The following is a 17,311-nucleotide window of genomic DNA, read 5'->3' as shown; positions in this document are numbered from 1 at the left end:
CCAATCCACAAATACGTAGTTGATGATCTTTGCCAAGTTGGCAGGTCAATTGAATGGAGAAAGCAAGGTTTGTTTAACTAGCGTACCATTGGGACAACTGGGTATTGCTATGGATAAAATGCACTTTGCCCCGTATCCATACCATGAAACAAATAATAGACCTCCATTATAACTTCAAAAGAAAGGGCAGGGATATCCGTAACAGTCTCAAAGTAGGAAAGACTTCTGCAGCAAGATACAAACATCTCAGATCACAGAAAGAAAACCCACAGGACTTTGCCAAAATTAAACAGCCATCTGTAGGAAAATAAACAGGTGAGCCACAGAGCAAGAAACCCTTGGGACACAAAGATCGGGTTGGGTTGAGAATACATTTTCTAAAAAAAAAAACTGTACTAGGGATCTGGGGGGATGGCTTGGTGGGTTAAATCCCCAAGCAAGCATGAGGACCTAAGTGTAGATCCCCACCATCTACATAAAAGCTGGATACAGGTGTGCACACAAGCAATCCTAACACCAGGTGAAGGAAAGGGGCAGAAACAGGTTTGCTGAACAACCAACCTAGCTAAGATGTAAGTTCTAGGTCCAGTGAGAGATCCTGTTGATGGGAGATGTCATTCTGTAAATATGTTTTTCATACTGGTTAATGAATAAAGCACTGTTGGCCAATAGGAAAGCTAGATAGGCGGGACTAGGAGATGAGGAGGAAGAGGAAGTAGTAAGGAGTCAAGATGGAGAGTATGGAGAGAGCAGAACCACCAGCCAGCTCTCCAGTAAGATGAAAGCACGTGGAAATGCCTAGATTAACAGACATGGGTTAATACTTAAGACAGAGCTAGCCGATAAGAAACTAGTACCTGGCCAACAGCATTATATCAAATACAGAGTCTTGGAGTGTTAATTGGGGCTGGCGCGGTGGCGGGGACAAGACCCGCGGCGGGAGGAAAACCTTACTTCTTACAACCTGTCCCATAAATAAAGATGGAAAAACTCTGGTGGAAGACTACCTCTGGCCTCAGCCTTCATATGCGCCTGCACAGGCAAGTGTACCCCACCACACACATGCATATCTCTCTCTCTCTCTCTCTCTCTCTCTCTCTCTCTCTCTCTCTCTCTCTCTCTCTCACACACACACACACACACACACACACACACACACACACACACACACACACACGGGAGGGAGGGTAAGGGGGGGAGGGACTCAAGGACTATTACAAACCAGCAACTCAAAGAGGAAAAATTCATATACCGAGCAAAATATTTGAGCCGATCAACACTTCTCTAAAGAAGGTTTGCAAATGTTCAGTGGCATATGAAAAGATAATGGACATTGTCAATCACCGAGGGAGGGACATTCTAATGCAGTTACTTTGACACCTGCTAGAACAAAAGGACTCCAGCCACCTGGGCAAGGACATGGAGTGGCTGCAGCTCTTAGGTACAGCATCTTCTAGTCAAGGCAGCCTGTGACTGATATCCTTGTCATTTATTCAAAATAACAGAAGGCACACAGCCACACGAAGCCTTGAACCAGGAGGCTGTTTCAGCTGTATTTATCAAAGCCCCAAATGTTAAATGAATCAGGGGTTAGTCCGTCACCCGCAGGTAAAGGAACAGAATTCCTACAGTGTGATCATGCAGGCAAAGACAGTCAGGCACATGTGAGCAGGAAAGTCCAAGATGCTGGGCAGGCTTTCATCGGAGAGTGTATGGTGTGTAGCGACACAGCTGATCTGCAGGACTAGAACCCGGGGATCTTCCACCGGGTGATTCCTGGGTCACCCCATTCTCAGCCAAACCACTTGTTTACCTCAGGAGATCAAATCAAGATGGGGCTGCTTTCTGGACAAAGACCAGGCTCACATGGCCCTGGGCATTCTGGGCCCTGAATCCTCTTTGAGAACCCCCTCCTTGCTCTGCTCCAGGATCCCATGTGGCACCAATCACAGCTCTGCTGTGACTGTGTCTGTGTGTCTCTTAAGACTGTCCCTTCTGGGCACCAGGAGCCACAGAGAAGCAACCTCTGTTGGCTCTGCAACCTACCCCAGAACACAACTGTGACCAGTTGTACCAGGGATGTGGACATAGCCAGGTTAATCATTCTTTGCTAGAAGGTGCATTCCTACTGGTAACCTGGTAAGAGGGGGCTCCCAGCCTTGGTAAGAGAGGCTCCCCAGCCTTGGTAAGAAGGGGCTCCCCAGCCTTGGTAAGAAGGGGCTCCCCAGCCTTGGTAAGAAGGGGCTCCCCAGCCTTGGTAAGAGGAGGAGACTCCCCAGCCTTGGTGAAAGGGAGGCTCTGAGTGTAGCTGCCCAGTGTGCTCCAGATCTGAGTGTGTTGGACAGCTGGGCCAGAAGTGAGGTTTGGGGGACAAGCAGAGCAGGGAGCTGGGGCTCAGGGAACCTCTTGGGTGAATTTGACACATCAGGGTGGAGGGCCTTAGATGTGGGCCTTCATGGCCATGAACTCAGGTTCTGGTCATGCATTTGTGGGTGTCTGTCTTTATGAGCGGGGTATCTTGAAGATTCATTTGAAGACAGCAGTATGTGAGTGTGTTTGGTGAGTGCCTGACTTCTGGAAATTGAAGACAGTATCCCCAGCCCCGGGAAAGGATCTGTGTGCAGGCTCTAGAACAAGGGGCTCTCCTCACAGGGCCACACTGAGGCCATGCAGGCAGCTGAGGGACCCCACTTCCCTCTCCCACGCCCAGTGTGACACAGTCAGAGGAGATGCCTGACCAGCACTTTATTGAATATTCCCAAAGGCCAGTAGCCTGTAGACCACAGTGCTTTCGGAAGGTGATTATCCCTGTTCCTTCCCGCCTTGCCAGGCTGCACCAGCAGCTTTGCTGTCCCTGGGTATAGTGTCCCTGGGTATAGTGGCCTTGCACGGTCTTTTGGTTCCTGCTGTATCCACAGCCCCTTCAGGAGGGCACAGTCTGGTAGAAGGGTGCTCACAATTTGTTCTTAGGACAATGTTGCAGGGCCTCTCTCAGAGCCTTGGCCACACGGTCTACATTCTCCGTGGTAGCATTGTAGCCCAGCAGGCCAATCCGCAGTACCTGGTAGACATGAGACAGACAGACGTTATCCCCTGTTTACAGCCCCTTTCCTGAGGAGCTGGTCAGGGTAGGGTACATTTACCACTCGAGATCACCATCCATCTGGCACGCAGGAGGGAAGGGACCTCATGCATTCTGCACAGCTTTCCCTTATGTACCCAAAACACAGAGAAAGCCGAGGGACATAGCCAGGAATGGTCGCTGGGCACTCAGAGTGGACCCGGTAAAGCTGATGCGTGAGCTTCCTAGTGTGTGCAGAGGGCTGAGGATAGTCTACCTGAGGTGATGGTGCTGCTCTGGGCCTTGCAGTGACCCAGCACAGATGTCTAGTGCCTCTGACCACAAAACCCTGGCGTCCCAGGAGCCTCCTCACCTTCTCCTCAGAGGGCCCAAGGCCACCAGAGATTTCAATGTTGAAGTTGTCCAGCACATAGCTGACAATGTTCCTCCAGTTGTAGCCAGTAGGCACGGACACCGTGGTGACTGTGGGTAGTCGGAGTGCCTGCAAGAAGCAACAGGCTCAGCCACATAGACTGGGGTCCTTCATGCCCAGGGCTATTCCCACCCTCTATGATGATGCTCAGGTGGCTTGACCTGTGCTGGTCTTGAGAGTCTGAAAGAGGGCCAGAATCTTGGCACTCGGCTGATAGCCACTCCACAGTTCCCTTGGCAGGGGATAAGAGCCATCTGTAGAGTGCCAAGAGCCTCCCCCTCCCCCGTTGGACTAGTGCTTGGGTCAATCAGCCAACACCCCTTCCTTTGGGCTCCTCACCGGGTCCTTTACAAAGAGCTGCAGGCCCAATTCCTGCAGGCGTTTGTGCAGATATGCGGTAGCCTCCCTGTGCCGCTGCCAGGAATTCTCCAGGCCCTGTGGGGGTAAAGGTGGCTGTGAGCAGCAGACAGGATGGGAGGCTTTCCTTGAGATGGTAGGGCTCACAAGGCTCCATGGTCTAGGTGTACTGGGGCAACTTCTGGAACCCTAGACCTCGAGGAGGCCAGAGGGTTTATGCTGGGCCAACTTGAGAACAGAGGATATTTTTGGGTCTGGGAGGGAGAGAGGTGGGTACCAGCCTCCAGTGGGTACCCAGTGGGTCCTGAGAAACAGACAGGACAAATTTCGAAGTGTAGGATGTCACTGGAGGAGGTTGGAATTGCTGGCTACATGGGTGTGGTGTTATCAATCAGGTCCTATTCATTCTGACCCTGGACCTCAAGAAAATGTGAGGCATAACCTCTAGTAACTTGTCCTCCCTACTCTGGGCCCACAGAGGCTTCCAGACCATATCCTGCTGATCAGCAATTGCTCTCTGCTGGCCACTGAGCCATGGGCAATTTTGCCAGAGCCCACTAAGCTTCCTCTTTCCCAATACTCCTCCTTCTTCTGTTTTAGGGGCTCAGTATGTAGCCCAGGCTACAAACTCTTGATCCAGCATCAACATCTGGAATGCTGGGATTACAGGTAGGTGCCGCCAGGCTTGGCTCCCTATGACTTCTTTCCTCTCCCTATCTTAGGCCATGCTCCCCTGGGAATGTCCCCCCAGTTCAGAGCCCTAGCCAAGGTGTAGGTGACCATCTAGGTCATGGGTGGCCACATCTCTAACCCATTCCTCATGCAGTGAATTTATGAGTGGTCCTAGGAATGCAAACATAATAGCCACAGCCCAGGGCCTCATCCTGGCCTCTGTGGCTGGCAGTGTTCTATGAGGGACATCAGAACCCAGAGGAATGTGGCCAGACTTTGGCTGTTTTTTTTTTTTTTTTTTTTTTTTTTTTTTTTGTCATGTGGCCTACACAACTAAATGGGCCTGTAGCCACACTTCACCTCCATTTCCTGAGACTGGACTTTGTACTGACCACGAGCACTGACCTAGTCACACCCAGCTGGCCTGGAACCTGCATATGCCTGCAGAGTGCCAACCCCTTCTTGACTCTGCTGAGTGCTGCAGTGGCCAAGTGTGTCCCCAAGGCTTGGGTGGAAACTATCTTGGCTGGCAATACAGGAGCCACACACAGGTGGTGGTGGCTTGTGTCTGACGGTAGGTTTATAATGAAACCCAAGGTATCTGGGCATGGTGGTGTATGCTAGTAATCCCAGGATTTGGGAGGTAGATGCAGGAGAATTGGAAATTCAAGGCTAGACTGGAACTCAGAAACATAGCAAATTTGAGGCTAGCCTGGACTACATGAGACTTTATTTTAAAAAAAAAAGTTAGAGTATCCTTTTCTTGTTCTGTCTGGCTCTCTGGCCCATGTGATACCTTAGATATGTTATGATGGAGTAAGTGTAGGTCCTGACCTTAAACTCGGACCTTCTAGCTTCTAAAAACTATCAGCCAAATAAATTCAACTATAAATGACTCTACCTGTGGCTTTCTGTGAGAATGACACAAACTAAGTCATTGATTTACCAACCAGTGTCTGCATATGCCCCACCCTAGGACCCCTCTCACCATGCCCACTTCTCTCAGAGAACCCCGCGCTATTGGGGGAGCCCCCCCCTTTCAGCCTCCCCTCTGCTCTGCTCAGTAACTGAAGGGTCAGATGAGAGTGCCTCTGTCTGTCCCGGGCTCTGTCCTCCCAGTCTGCCCACAGTTAGTGCTCCACCCTCCTCCTGAAGAAGCTGTTCCTTCCCTGGTCCTCCTGGGGAGGAGCACATCTTCCCAGACACGCCGCAGCTCATCCTACAGGAAGCCCGGACGTGCTGGAGACTTCACTGCTGTCTCTGAACCCTCTGGTCTCCTTTCACCAGTCTGAGGGGGTCACGGGAAAGGGTGAACCCACAGGTACCCAGTCAGGTCTGAGGGCCTCCCTTCTCTTCCCTTTCCCCTCCTCCCCATCTCCCAGGGCTGAAGTCCCTCTATTACCTGCTCTGAAATGAGCGCCAGGCTCTCCCTCAGGCAGTATAAGCTGATGACAGGCGTGGTATGGTGAATTCTGGAAAACAAAAAAAAGAGCCTGGTCCAGCGTCATGGAAGGGACTGGGCCAGGAGCTGCCTGTCCCACCCTAGCAGCTCAGGCTCTATGGAGGAGCCAACGGTTTCCCAGGGACACTTTCCTGCTTCAGAGTCACAGAGTCGAGGATACCAGGGCGGGAAGGCCCACATAGGGCCTGGCAACATGAAGGGGAAGGGGAAAGTACAGAGTTGATCCCCTTCCTACCAAGACCATGCTCCTAGAAGCCAGCACACTTGGTGCCCACTAGTCTAGAGACCATTCTGGATCCCTGTCTTGTGATTAATACAAGCTCCCTTGGGATGGTGACCAAGATGGCCTATGGAATCTTTGGTTAACCTTCCAAGAGAGGTAAACCGAGGCCTGGAATGGGAGGGTATAGTGGAGCCAGGTGCAGAAAGTTGACAGAGAACGAGGACTATGGAAATGGCATTGGTCCTGAGCCAGATGACAAGTGAGGCCTGAATCTAATGGCTAGCACAGAGGCAGGAGATGCAGAACTCTATGTGCAGGGCTGATCAGAGGTTGGATGCTGGGAGGGTGGGGGGCGGGGAGCGGCCACCCTACCACCCTCATCCCTGGCCCTGCCCGACACTCACACTCTGGTCTTGCCCTCACAGCCCCACAGCTTGGCCAAATAGGTGATGTCTGTGTAGAAGGAGACCGGCTTTGTCTTCCGAGAGTAGACCTTGTGTCTGGGCAAGAGAAACACGTCTGAGTACTTGTCCCGGGCTCTGGGGCTGTCCTGTGCCACCGACGGGGTGCCGGGGGGCAGCGCCCACTGTGGACCTCGTGCGTGAGTTCCGTGAGTTCCGGTTGCCCCACCCTCTGAGGTCGACTGTCACGTCTACCACACTTAGTCTCTTCTTCCATTCTGCCCGCAGCTTTGTTCTGCCTCGTTTCTCAGGGAAACCGGGGCCCAGGCTGTCTCGGTGGGATTCTCCAACCCTCCGCCCCTGTCCTGATGAACTTCCTCTCATCCTCTCAGCCCTCGCTGTCCTGTGGAATTCCTGGCCATACCAAAACCAACTCGTTTGGGTTGGGGCCCAAGGGCTGGTTACGGCTGATGGCCAGTGCCCACCGAGGTCTCTCTCTATGACCTTGTCTCTCCCTCCAACGTCCCCTGGCCTGACACCAGGAGCCTGAGGGGTGGCTTGTGCCTGTCTCTGGCAGGTCCTGTGCCAACTCCTGGAAGCTGAGCTGGGGTTGAAGGCTGTGTGCTGGGCTCTGAGCCTCCAGACACATTGGATTGATCACCCCTTAGCACGACTGTGGGAGCCTCCAGAATGCCAACCCCTGGTCCTGCCCACAGCTTGGGCCCTGGCATGTGTTTGCTCCGCCCCCACACCCATTACCACTATCCACTGAGCCAGCTTTGGAGCACATCTTGGCTTTTAGGATATCCCATCAGGGTGAGCAGGGAGAGGTTTCAATATGGAGCCTTTCCCTCCCTCCCTCCAAGGGTCAGCCGCACCCCATCTGCATCCACACCCCAAGGCGAGGTGTGGACCACTCACTTGGCCTTGTCACTGAAGGAGATGAGGGAGATACCCGGTGGGGCATTCAGGACCTTCTGGGAGCCAGAGTACAAGACATCGATGTCTGGAATGGGGATGGAAAAGGGTGTGGCTGAGATCCCACAGAGGAATTTATCAAATAGGTATGTTTGTCCAGTCCAGACCATGTCCTGTGACTGGTGAGACCAAGGAAACCAGGAGAGAGCCCTGGTTTCAGATACAGCGCTGTCTCATCACACTTGTGACCTCAGGCCGGAGCCTCCTAGCTTGGCCTCTCTAACTGTGAACAGGCAGGCCTGGGCAGCGCTGTCTGAGGGACGGGCTGCCACCTGCAGCGCTGGAGTCTCTGCATCTGATGCACAGGGCCCCGCCTTTCCTCCTCCTGTCTGCCCCTGCTGCAGCTGGAGTGCCTCCCAACTACCCCAGAGTAGCAGCTGCCTCCTGCTACTCCCCCAACACCCTGTCCAATGACCTGGCAGAAACTCAGGCTGTCCATTTACTTTGGAGTCTGTGTGGCCCCAGGGCTGTGGTGTACATGTGCTGTGACCCCAAGGGCTTATGTGTTAAAAAGTTGGTCCTCGGAGTGGAACAGGAGGGTTGGGGCCTCTAAGAGGCTGGGCCTACTGGGAAGTGATTGGGTCACTGGCTGTCCTCAGGAATCGACCCTGCCTAGTTCTCAGAAAGGGGCTGTTCTAAAAAAGCATGTCTTTCCCTTTCTGGTCACTGGCTTCTCACTCCACCCTGTGATCGCTTTCCCTTGTTTACTACCCGCGTTGCTGTCTTCTATGAGGTGATACAGCCACGACCCCGCCATGCTGTTTGGACTTTCTGCCTAGCTAATTTCAAGCTACATAACTTCTCTTGCCAGGGCCTGTGGAGACGGCGGTAAACCCAGTCACGGTGCGGTGGTGGGCCAGGAGTGGTCATACTGGGCCTCCGGTAGCCTCAGGGTTTGTTAGTGTGTGTGACCTGGAATATGGGGGGAGGGGTTTGGCATGCTCTTACCTTGCTGGTCCATGTAGATGGGGACCCCGCCCAGTGATGCCACAGAGTCCACCAGGAGTAGGCATTGGTACCTAGAGGAGTCATGGGCATTGAGGCAACACAGGGAGGCAGGAGGGATCCTGGGAGCTCAGATTTCAGCCTGGCCTGGGTGTCTGGTAGGGGTGGGGGTGGGACTTGAAAGTCTTTGGAAGCCCCTGTCCCTTCCTACACAGGGCTCCCTCCATGAGGCAGCTCCTTGAAACCAGAAGCAGCTGTAGGGTTGGGCAGGTGTCTCTACTGGGGCCTGGGTGGGCAGGCCATGGCGCAGATGGCTCTGGGGCCTGGGTGGGCAGGCCATGGCCCAGATGGCTCTGTGGCAGGACCTCTCAGAGAGAAAGAAGGGTCAGCGGGGTCAACCTAAGTAAGCAACCAGGGTTGTGAGTGCCAAGAGGCAGCGTGGGCCCCGGTAACCTGGCAGCACAAAGGCCTGGGCCTCCCTCTACCAATAGCTACACACCTGGCCATGTGCCGCAAACACACAGCCTTTAGAGGCCAGAGTCCAGCTGGGGTAACAGTGAGTATGTTAATCCTCTCCTACCCAGGTTTCCTCACAGAACCATGTAGGCACAGCCATGGGCAAGGCTCGAGCCCCATTCTAGTTAGGTTTCAGGCATAGGCAGGACTCTGTGTGAGGGGCTCTTTCAGTGGGGGCCCTGCCCATATGAGTGCCACATCCTTGAGGACCATGGTGGCCCTGCCATGGAAACCCTCTGTGGTTGTGCAGAGGTCCTCTTCTGTCCCTTGGCCAACTCTACAGACAGCGCTGCTGGCTGCCAGAGGGGCTGCCATGGATGGGGGTCGGGAAGAAGTGCAGGCAAGGGACAGCTTTTGTGCCTGGGGGTCCTGGGTGAGGTGAGAGCAGGCTCTGAGGTGCACAGAGTGGGCTAGCCTGTGCTAGCCCTGGGACCTCCAAGTTCAGTACCACTGTGGTGGCATCTGGCCAGAGGGCACTCGGTCATACTCCAGGCCCTGCATCCTCACCAAACAAAAGCTGATCGCACACATTCAGCCTGGAGCAAACCCTCCCCCGCCGCGGGACAGTAGCAGGAAGGAAGGTGACAGGACATTTGGATACCTTGCCATCGTCAGCCCTGCAGCTCCCTGCCAGTATTGTCCAGCCACCTTCCCTGGTACTGCCACCCCAGCTCAGACTCACCTGTGACAGAGCTCCCCAAAACCATCAAGGGGTTGCATCACACCAGTGGATGACTCCCCATGGGTCAGGAACAGCAGGACTGGTTTGTGCCGAGCCAGGCCCTGAGGGGCAGAGGTGACAGTTGTGAGCAGAATTGATGGGGACCTCTGCCTGGGTCAGCCAGCCCTTACAGAGGGACATGTGCGTGTGAGGGCAGGGTCAGGATCAGCCACATACACTCAGCTCCCTCCAAAATGGAATAGGTCTGCTTAGAAAGCAAGAATGTGATGTGCCTCGCCCCTTTCTGTCAGTGCGTGCTGGTGGAGGAACGGGGTGGAAGGTTTGCTAAGAAGACAGAGTGGCCACATCCTGTCTGGTCTGTAGGCTGAAACTGGCCTGACCCCACAGGGAGGGGCCGGCACCCTGGCGTTTAGTAACAAGTTGTGCCTCCCTGGCTCCACACAGCCTGCATCCCAGATTCCATTTCATTTTCAGACAGAGGTAGGCGCCCCACCTGCTCTCAGGTACTGGCTCCCCTCCGGTGGCCAGTCCCAGTCACTAAGACAGGAGTTGAGTAGGCCACAGGCCTCAGCATCGGGGCCCACCCTTCCTGTGGTGATTCAGTTCCTAGTACCTCCTCCACCTCCTGCAATGTGTAGTGTTCTCCAGGCTCCTTGACCATCTGGTGCACACGGGCTCCTGAGGACAGGGGCAGAATGGGTAGGAATAAGAAACAGGGCAGGGAACCCCATCCATGTTGGCTCCCAGGTGGCCGTACCACGGAGGAGGCTGGGTCATGTGGGGCTGGATCATGAGGGGGCTGCTTTTCTCCTGGATACAGCACTGTCCTGGCCTCCAGGGCTTTGGGAAGTCCCTCCTCAGCATAGATAGTGTCTATAGAGGTCACTTTGAGCGCCGCAGGTGGTATGGGATCCCACCTAGCCCAAGTGTAGTTCACAGAATGCTCACACTGTTTGACACAAGACTGAATGCAGGGGACAGGGCTTGGCCTTGTGGGTCTGGCGACACCAGGAATCACGCAGCTGCCCTGCTTCTTGTCTCTGAGTCCCATGCCACATACACCTGCTCATCACCAGGGTCCTAGCAGGGGTGGGGCCTGAGACACCCAATCCTCAGTGAAGGGCACAGAGGAGCCTGGATGACTGGGGTCCCCTCAGGATCCTAGCCCTGTCCTGCTCTGGTTACTTGTGAAAATGATGGCCTAGGGGCTGGAGAGATGACTCAGTGGTTAAGGGCACGGGGCTGCTCTTCCAGAGGACCCAGGTTCAATTCCCAGCACTCACACGGCAGCTCACACCTGTCTGTAACTCCAGTTCCAGGGGATCTGATACCCTCACACAGATGTACATGACGGCAAAACACAAATGCACATTTTAAAAAAGAGAAGAAGGAAAGGAAGGAAGGGAGGGAGGGAGGGAGGAAGGAGATGGTGGCCTAACAGCAATTGGTGGGAGCCCCCCCCTGCCTCCCCCACCCGGGCTGTCTGGCTATCCATCAACATTGACCATGCACTTGTGAACCATGCAAGCCATTTTCAAAGGCTGGGGTCTACCAGGAAGTCTGGGAGCATGCCAGCCCTCTTCCATCTCAGACTATGGAAAGAGAACTGTTCCTAGATCCATGTTTTACAGATGAACAGGGCTCTGAGATTTGGGGAGGGAGTCAGTCTGGGAAATTCCAGTCTTCCTGAGGCCCCCAGAGAGCTGCTGGGGCTCAGACGGGGCATGGGGCAGGGTCTCCCTGCAGCTCTTTCACGATTCCAGAAACAATCATATTCTAACTCTGGAAGGCCAGCTTGCTGTCATTGGCTGGGGCAGGGAAATAAATACCCTGATGCCTACTTGGAGGAAGTATCAGCTAGGGGTTAGAGCTACAGGATGGAGTACCCAGCAGGATGGCACAGGCCTGATCTATTGGAGATAGCTTCTGGATTCCCCCAGGAGGCAGCTGAGGGATAGCGTGTGGGTGGGAGGGGGGAAAGGCGGAGGAATAATATGGTATACACCACTCTCTCTCTCCCTTACCAATGCGCTCAGCAATGTCTGCAGCCCGCATTCCCCAGATGCCGTTGGCTCCAACTAGAAAGGAGTCCCCGGGCTCTAGGAGGTTGAACAGGGCAGTCTCCATGGCGCAATGTCCCGAGCCGCTGACAACCAGTGTCAGAGGGTTCCTGGTCTGGAACACATACTGGATGCCTTGCTTGATCTCATCCATGATCTAGACAGTGGGTACACAGGTGAGACCCTTCCCTTTCTTTGCCTGTCACCGACTGGTCACCACCCCTAAACAGAGGCTGATGCTGCTAAGGCCTACCTGAAGCATCTCTTTCTGCATGTGACCTATCATCCTCAGCCCTCCGGCGGCCAGCACTCGCGGAGCCAGGTTGGAGGGCCCTGGACCCAATAGGAGCCGCTTAGGAACTGACAGGGGCTTGCTCAGGGCCTCTGGAGGTGGCACCAGCAGCTGGTGGGAGCCCATGGTCCGTACCCAACCTGCTGCTCTGGTGTCCAGAGTCACACTGGTCTTTGTCAACATCCGGAACATTTCCCAGCTAGCTCTGCGCTGAACTCAGACTCAGAGGCGAGGCTTGGTTGCTGAGTCCCTGTTGCGCCTGCCCTTTTATTGTCAGTTTAACCCTGATCAATGTCTGTCCTTCAGGATGGACAGGACAGTGGGGGCAGGGAACCTCTGGTGTCCTGTCAAAGAATAGCAGTGTGACATCACACCCTGCTCCCTGGGTCCCCATTCAACCCAGCCAGGGACCTGAAATTTTCTTCAAGAGTCAGAGCGCAAGTGCCTATAGGACCAAAATATTGCAATCACCTGCCTGAGCAGTGGGTCCCATGGCAGCCAGGGTGGACGTGGCTGCATTCCGATACAACTTCATTCATTTGGAGCTGCCTGTCTGGGCATGGTGTAGGCCTACCCTCTGCAGCATGGCTTAGCCTCTCAGGGGCATGGAGAAAACTGACTTTCTCTCCCTAGCATTATCAACCAGCAAGTGCTCTTCAGATGGGGTGGGATTCCTGAGCTCCCATTCCATTCATGCAGGAATCTTGGCTGGCTTGTGTGTGTGTGTGTGTGTGTGTGTGTGTGTGAGAGAGAGAGAGAGAGAGAGAGAGAGAGAGAGAGAGAGAGAGAGAGAGAGAGAGAGAGCGCTTGGAGTTGGGTATGGCAAATGGAGCAGGTAAGGGAGAAATTGAACTGGAGAGTAGAGGAAGGGGTGAGTTTGGTCAAAACACATTACACATATGTAGGAAATTCTCAAGTAATAGAATCATTTCTTAGGTCAGAAAAATCAATCAATAAATCTTGTAAGAAGACTTCAAAGACAGAGCACCATGTGTTTTTGTTTTATATGTTGGTAGCTGAAAGGGGTTCATTGCAGACATAAATTTATACTGGTGGGCAATCTGTCCATTGAACCCCAGAGGATGGAGAGGAAGGGAAAATAAAGCAACTATTTACAGAATTTTTACAATGTCCTGACTACAATGCTTAGCTCATATTTTGCCTTCCAGTGAAGGAATATCTTTGTCAAGAATGAGTGTGTGTGTGTGTGTGTGTGCAGATTCCACCACATATCACTCTCACACTGAGACTCTCCATGGAGACATGGAGACAGAGACCTCTCTACATGCACTCACCCTCAGAGACACTGCGTGGGGACCGGTGTCTCTCAGCGTCCCCTTCATGCAGTTACCCACATGTCTATACACTCACACAGGTCATACTCAAGTCCACACATTAACCCTCACACTCATGCTCACACACAGACTCATATAGTCACACTCACACAACTCAATTCTCACACACACACACACAGACTCATACATGTTCCACATACTCATATACAAATTCTCACACTCTTACATATGTGCTAACTCACATACACTGATTCTCACACTCACGCACTTGCACAACCACACATCGGCTCTGTTTCACACACAAGCACATTAACTTCTATATCCACACCAGCTCTTACACACACACACACACACACACACACACACACACACACACACTAACCCAAACCCATTCTTCCACTCACATACCCGATGGCTCACCAGCTGTGGACAAGCTGATTTCTGATCTTTTGGACCTAGGGACCGGGCTTCCCACATTTCCCCTGTCAGAAATCTCTTGAGTCAGTTCACACTCATAACCAACCAGCTCTTGCATAGCTCTCTCTGCTTGCCAGGGCAACATTCAGGAAGAATAAATGAAAACTGGGAGACGGGCAGAGGTGGCGCACGCCTTTAATCCCAGCACTCAGGAAACAGAGGCAGTGGATCTCTGCAAGTTCAAGGCCAGCCTGGTCTACAGAGTGAGTTCCAGGACAGCCTCCAAAGCCACAAAGAGGAAACCTGTCTAAACAAAAACAAGAATAACAATAGCAACAAAAAGAAAGGAAGGAAGGAAGGAAAAAAAAGAAAAGAAAAGAAAGGAAGGAAGGAAGAAAAGAAAAAGAAAACTCAGGTTCCTAAAGAGGAGGAACTGAGGGTCCGGGAAGTACAGAGGCTACATTAACCCCTTTCCTGCTTTGGTGAGGCCCTGCCCCTGTATCCCAGTATGAGGGGAGGCAGGGTGTGGACCAGGTTTGCTGACAGCAGTGGTTATTTCTTCATGGTGCTCAGGGGCCAGGCTCATAGGACCCGAGGCCCCTCTGATGGGGCACCCCTGGGCTCCCATAGCTGAGGTCACATGCAGAACAGTGTCCGGGAAATAGTGTTGCCCCAGGCAGCTGCTCCTGAGCTGGACAGAGCACAGGGTGCAAGGCTGACTCTTCAGGCGTCAGGGTCATCCCACGGTCAGCCTGCCCAAGCCTCTGTCCAAGCTCCCAAGCCTCAGGTCATCACCTTCCACCATCCCAAGTGTACTCAAGCCATCATCACCATCTCCTAGACTTGGGGTTATAGCTGTGGACCTTCTGCCTTCGGAGCATCGCATCCCCTGCTTGCTAAGGGACAGCATCCTCACTGAGCTCAGCTGCTGTAGCCTTCTTGCCTCTGCTGGAATGCCTCCAGCGTTCTTCCCCTGCTCCATCAAGCCCTAATCCCAGAGCCTTTTCTGGACCATTGCTTCTGCTAGCTCTTTGGGTGGCTTTGTCCCTTTCATTCCCTCACATTCTCCTCTGCCAGTCTCGCAGGTACATCTGTGTACTCCTGCACACATGAGTGGTCCTTCTGCCTGGGATGTGCGCCCCTTTCTCGACACTGCTCCCTCTTGGAATTCTGGAATCTGTCCTTCCCTGGAACTTTTCCATGCTTTTGGATGCCCTTCTTCAGGCCAAGGGCACCTCCTTCAGGCCACATTTGTAAATGTGATACCATGCATTTACCACCTGTCCCTTCCTACCAGGACCCCCATCACACACACTATGCAACTCTGTGTGTTCATTATGGCTCATGGGATGTACAGAAAATGAAGGGCCACGCTGAAGGGGTGTGGGCGCAGCCCCTCTTGAGCCAGGAGGGATTGCACTTTGTTCGGGGCTGAAGCAGGCTCACCTGTGCCGACAGAGCCAGGAGCCAAAGGAGCTGTTGCAACCCTGGGAGGGTGTTGTCACAGGCCTCACACTGATTGGGAGATACAGCACTGACAACAGCAAACATCAGGGCAGGTAATGACCTCCGTTTCCCTGGAGACAAGGGCCACTTGGACCTGGCAGCTCCAACTTCCACGTCAGGCTGGAAGAAGCACCTGATGTGTCAAATGGGAGCCAAAAGTGTGTCACAGATGCCTTGACCCACGCCGTGTGTTCAAGGATGGGTGTGTCAGATCCACATTAGAACCTGGGTGTCTGAGGGGTCCCAGTAGGGTCCAAGTTCTCTAAACAGAATCCCCAGTGGGTGCAGCCCCTGTCACTCCAAAACAGTGAAGACAGCTGCTCTGGCCTGTGGGTCCAGAACTTGTATACTAAAGCAGTATGCTCTGTGACCCTAGTGTGTGACCCCAGAGTGTGTCGCATAAGCTACAGTGCCATCTGCTCCTGAAGTAGGGTCTCTTATTTCCCTTCCAAGCTGCCCGCTCCTGCCAATATCTCCAAGAGGTCCTGTTCTGTGACATCCAGACTGGAGTGCCCATTGAGACCAAACAGTTGATCTCGCTGACAGCCAGTATAAATGTATGTCTGCAATTAACATTATTTAGTTATCAACCTATTTTTAAAAAACCCAAAAATGTACAATATTTTGTCTTTAGAATCTTTTAAATATTTATTGGTTGATTTTTCTAATCTAAAGGAGCGACTTTTATTCGCTGAGAATTTTATATACTCTGGTAATGTGCTTTGATCAAACCCATCCTCTTCTCTTCTTCTCTGATTCCTCCCTTACACCTCCTCCAAACCCACAGTCCTATCGGGAGGGGAGAACGCGCTGTGTCTACCAGCCAGTTGAAGGCTGAGCAGCTCTGCAGGGGGCGAGGGTCCAACCCTAAGTGCCCCCTTCAGGTCAGGATCTGTGTGGCAGACTCTGGTCTTTGCCAGCTGGGTGTCCCTCAGATTCAGTCCCACCAAGCAGCCCCTGACCGGGTCCGCCAGTGGCCAATGTCCTGGCCACCTCTGGGGTGTGACACAGTTTCCACCCCTGTACTAGGTACTCAGGACACGGAACACTCAGACATGAAGTGTGGGCACACACGCCAGACCCTGCATGGGAGAGAGGACGGTGGAGGCCTGAAGGTCAGGTGGGAAAAGGAAACACAGATCTTTTCTGAACTGTGGCATCACATCCTGACTGAGGGTCCCAGGGTAGATGTCAGGGGTCCAAGGGTGTGGGACATGGGGTGAGTTGGAGGGAGAAGAGGGAAGGGGAAATGATGTGAACACAGCATTCATATGTAAAGTTCTAAAACAGGTAAATAAAAACTATTAAAAGACAACCTCAGCCTTTGAAAGAGGCCTGCGGTTTATCGTGACCTGCCTCCCTCCAGGCCCTGTGGCTGCACTGTTTGTTCAGGGCGTTATTCCCACCCATGCATCCTTACCCCCACTATCCTGCCTTATACAAGCCTTGCACATCTGGGCCCCAGACCACCTTCCTATCCACATCTGGATTGAGACTCAGTCTTCAAAGGGGTGTCTGGGGTCAGAAGGCAAACGCAGGTTCAAAGTAGGAGCCAAGTCTCCCTCCTGGATCACAGCACCCTGCAATGATGCTGATTCCTCCCACCACCCTTGCCAGCTTGATGGACTTTGGAGCATCCCTCCCTGGGCAAGGAGTAAGGTCCTCCTTAGGAATCTTGGTACAAGCCCTAAACCCTGAAAGCTCTGGAGCTGGAGTGTTATTGTTAGGGGTTTTCTAGGTCTAGGCACGCTTTCATGGGTGTGGCCCAGCCTACTCGGGTAGTCTGGGTTCCTAGAACAGGGAATCGTCAACCCGATCCTTAAGACCCTCCCAAGGAGGCTCACTGAGGGCTGGGAGAGTGTGAGGCTGGCCTCCTGGATGAGTGGTGTAGGGAGGGCCATGAAGGGTCACTTCAGTCCTGAGATCTGGACTCAGTGTCATTAGCCCGAAAGCAGAAGAAGGCTTCAGTTACAGTCACAGACACAGACAGTAAATAAAGCAGGAAAGATAC

General features: G+C 53.2%; 1 protein-coding gene across 1 annotated transcript; it reads right to left on the bottom strand.

Moving 5' to 3' along the window:
* Window positions 1-2,765: 2,765 nt before the first annotated feature.
* Agxt (alanine--glyoxylate aminotransferase) lies at window positions 2,766-12,297 on the bottom strand. The gene is made up of 11 exons (XM_051190697.1): window positions 12,044-12,297; window positions 11,755-11,947; window positions 10,344-10,408; window positions 9,731-9,831; window positions 8,536-8,606; window positions 7,531-7,615; window positions 6,613-6,708; window positions 5,926-5,995; window positions 3,834-3,929; window positions 3,435-3,563; window positions 2,766-3,061 (listed from the first exon to the last, which is right to left on the bottom strand). Exons 1-11 carry the CDS (start codon window positions 12,272-12,274, stop codon window positions 2,954-2,956), a joined length of 1,245 nt encoding a protein of 414 aa, XP_051046654.1. The 5' UTR covers window positions 12,275-12,297; the 3' UTR covers window positions 2,766-2,953.
* Between the last annotated feature and the right edge of the window lie 5,014 nt (window positions 12,298-17,311).

This window comes from Phodopus roborovskii, unplaced genomic scaffold, assembly GCF_943737965.1.
Source record: "Phodopus roborovskii unplaced genomic scaffold, PHOROB, whole genome shotgun sequence".
In the NCBI taxonomy this organism is placed as follows: domain Eukaryota; kingdom Metazoa; phylum Chordata; class Mammalia; order Rodentia; family Cricetidae; genus Phodopus; species Phodopus roborovskii.
Note: the sequence above shows the minus strand (reverse complement) of the source record. Positions and strands in the feature narration are given on the sequence as shown.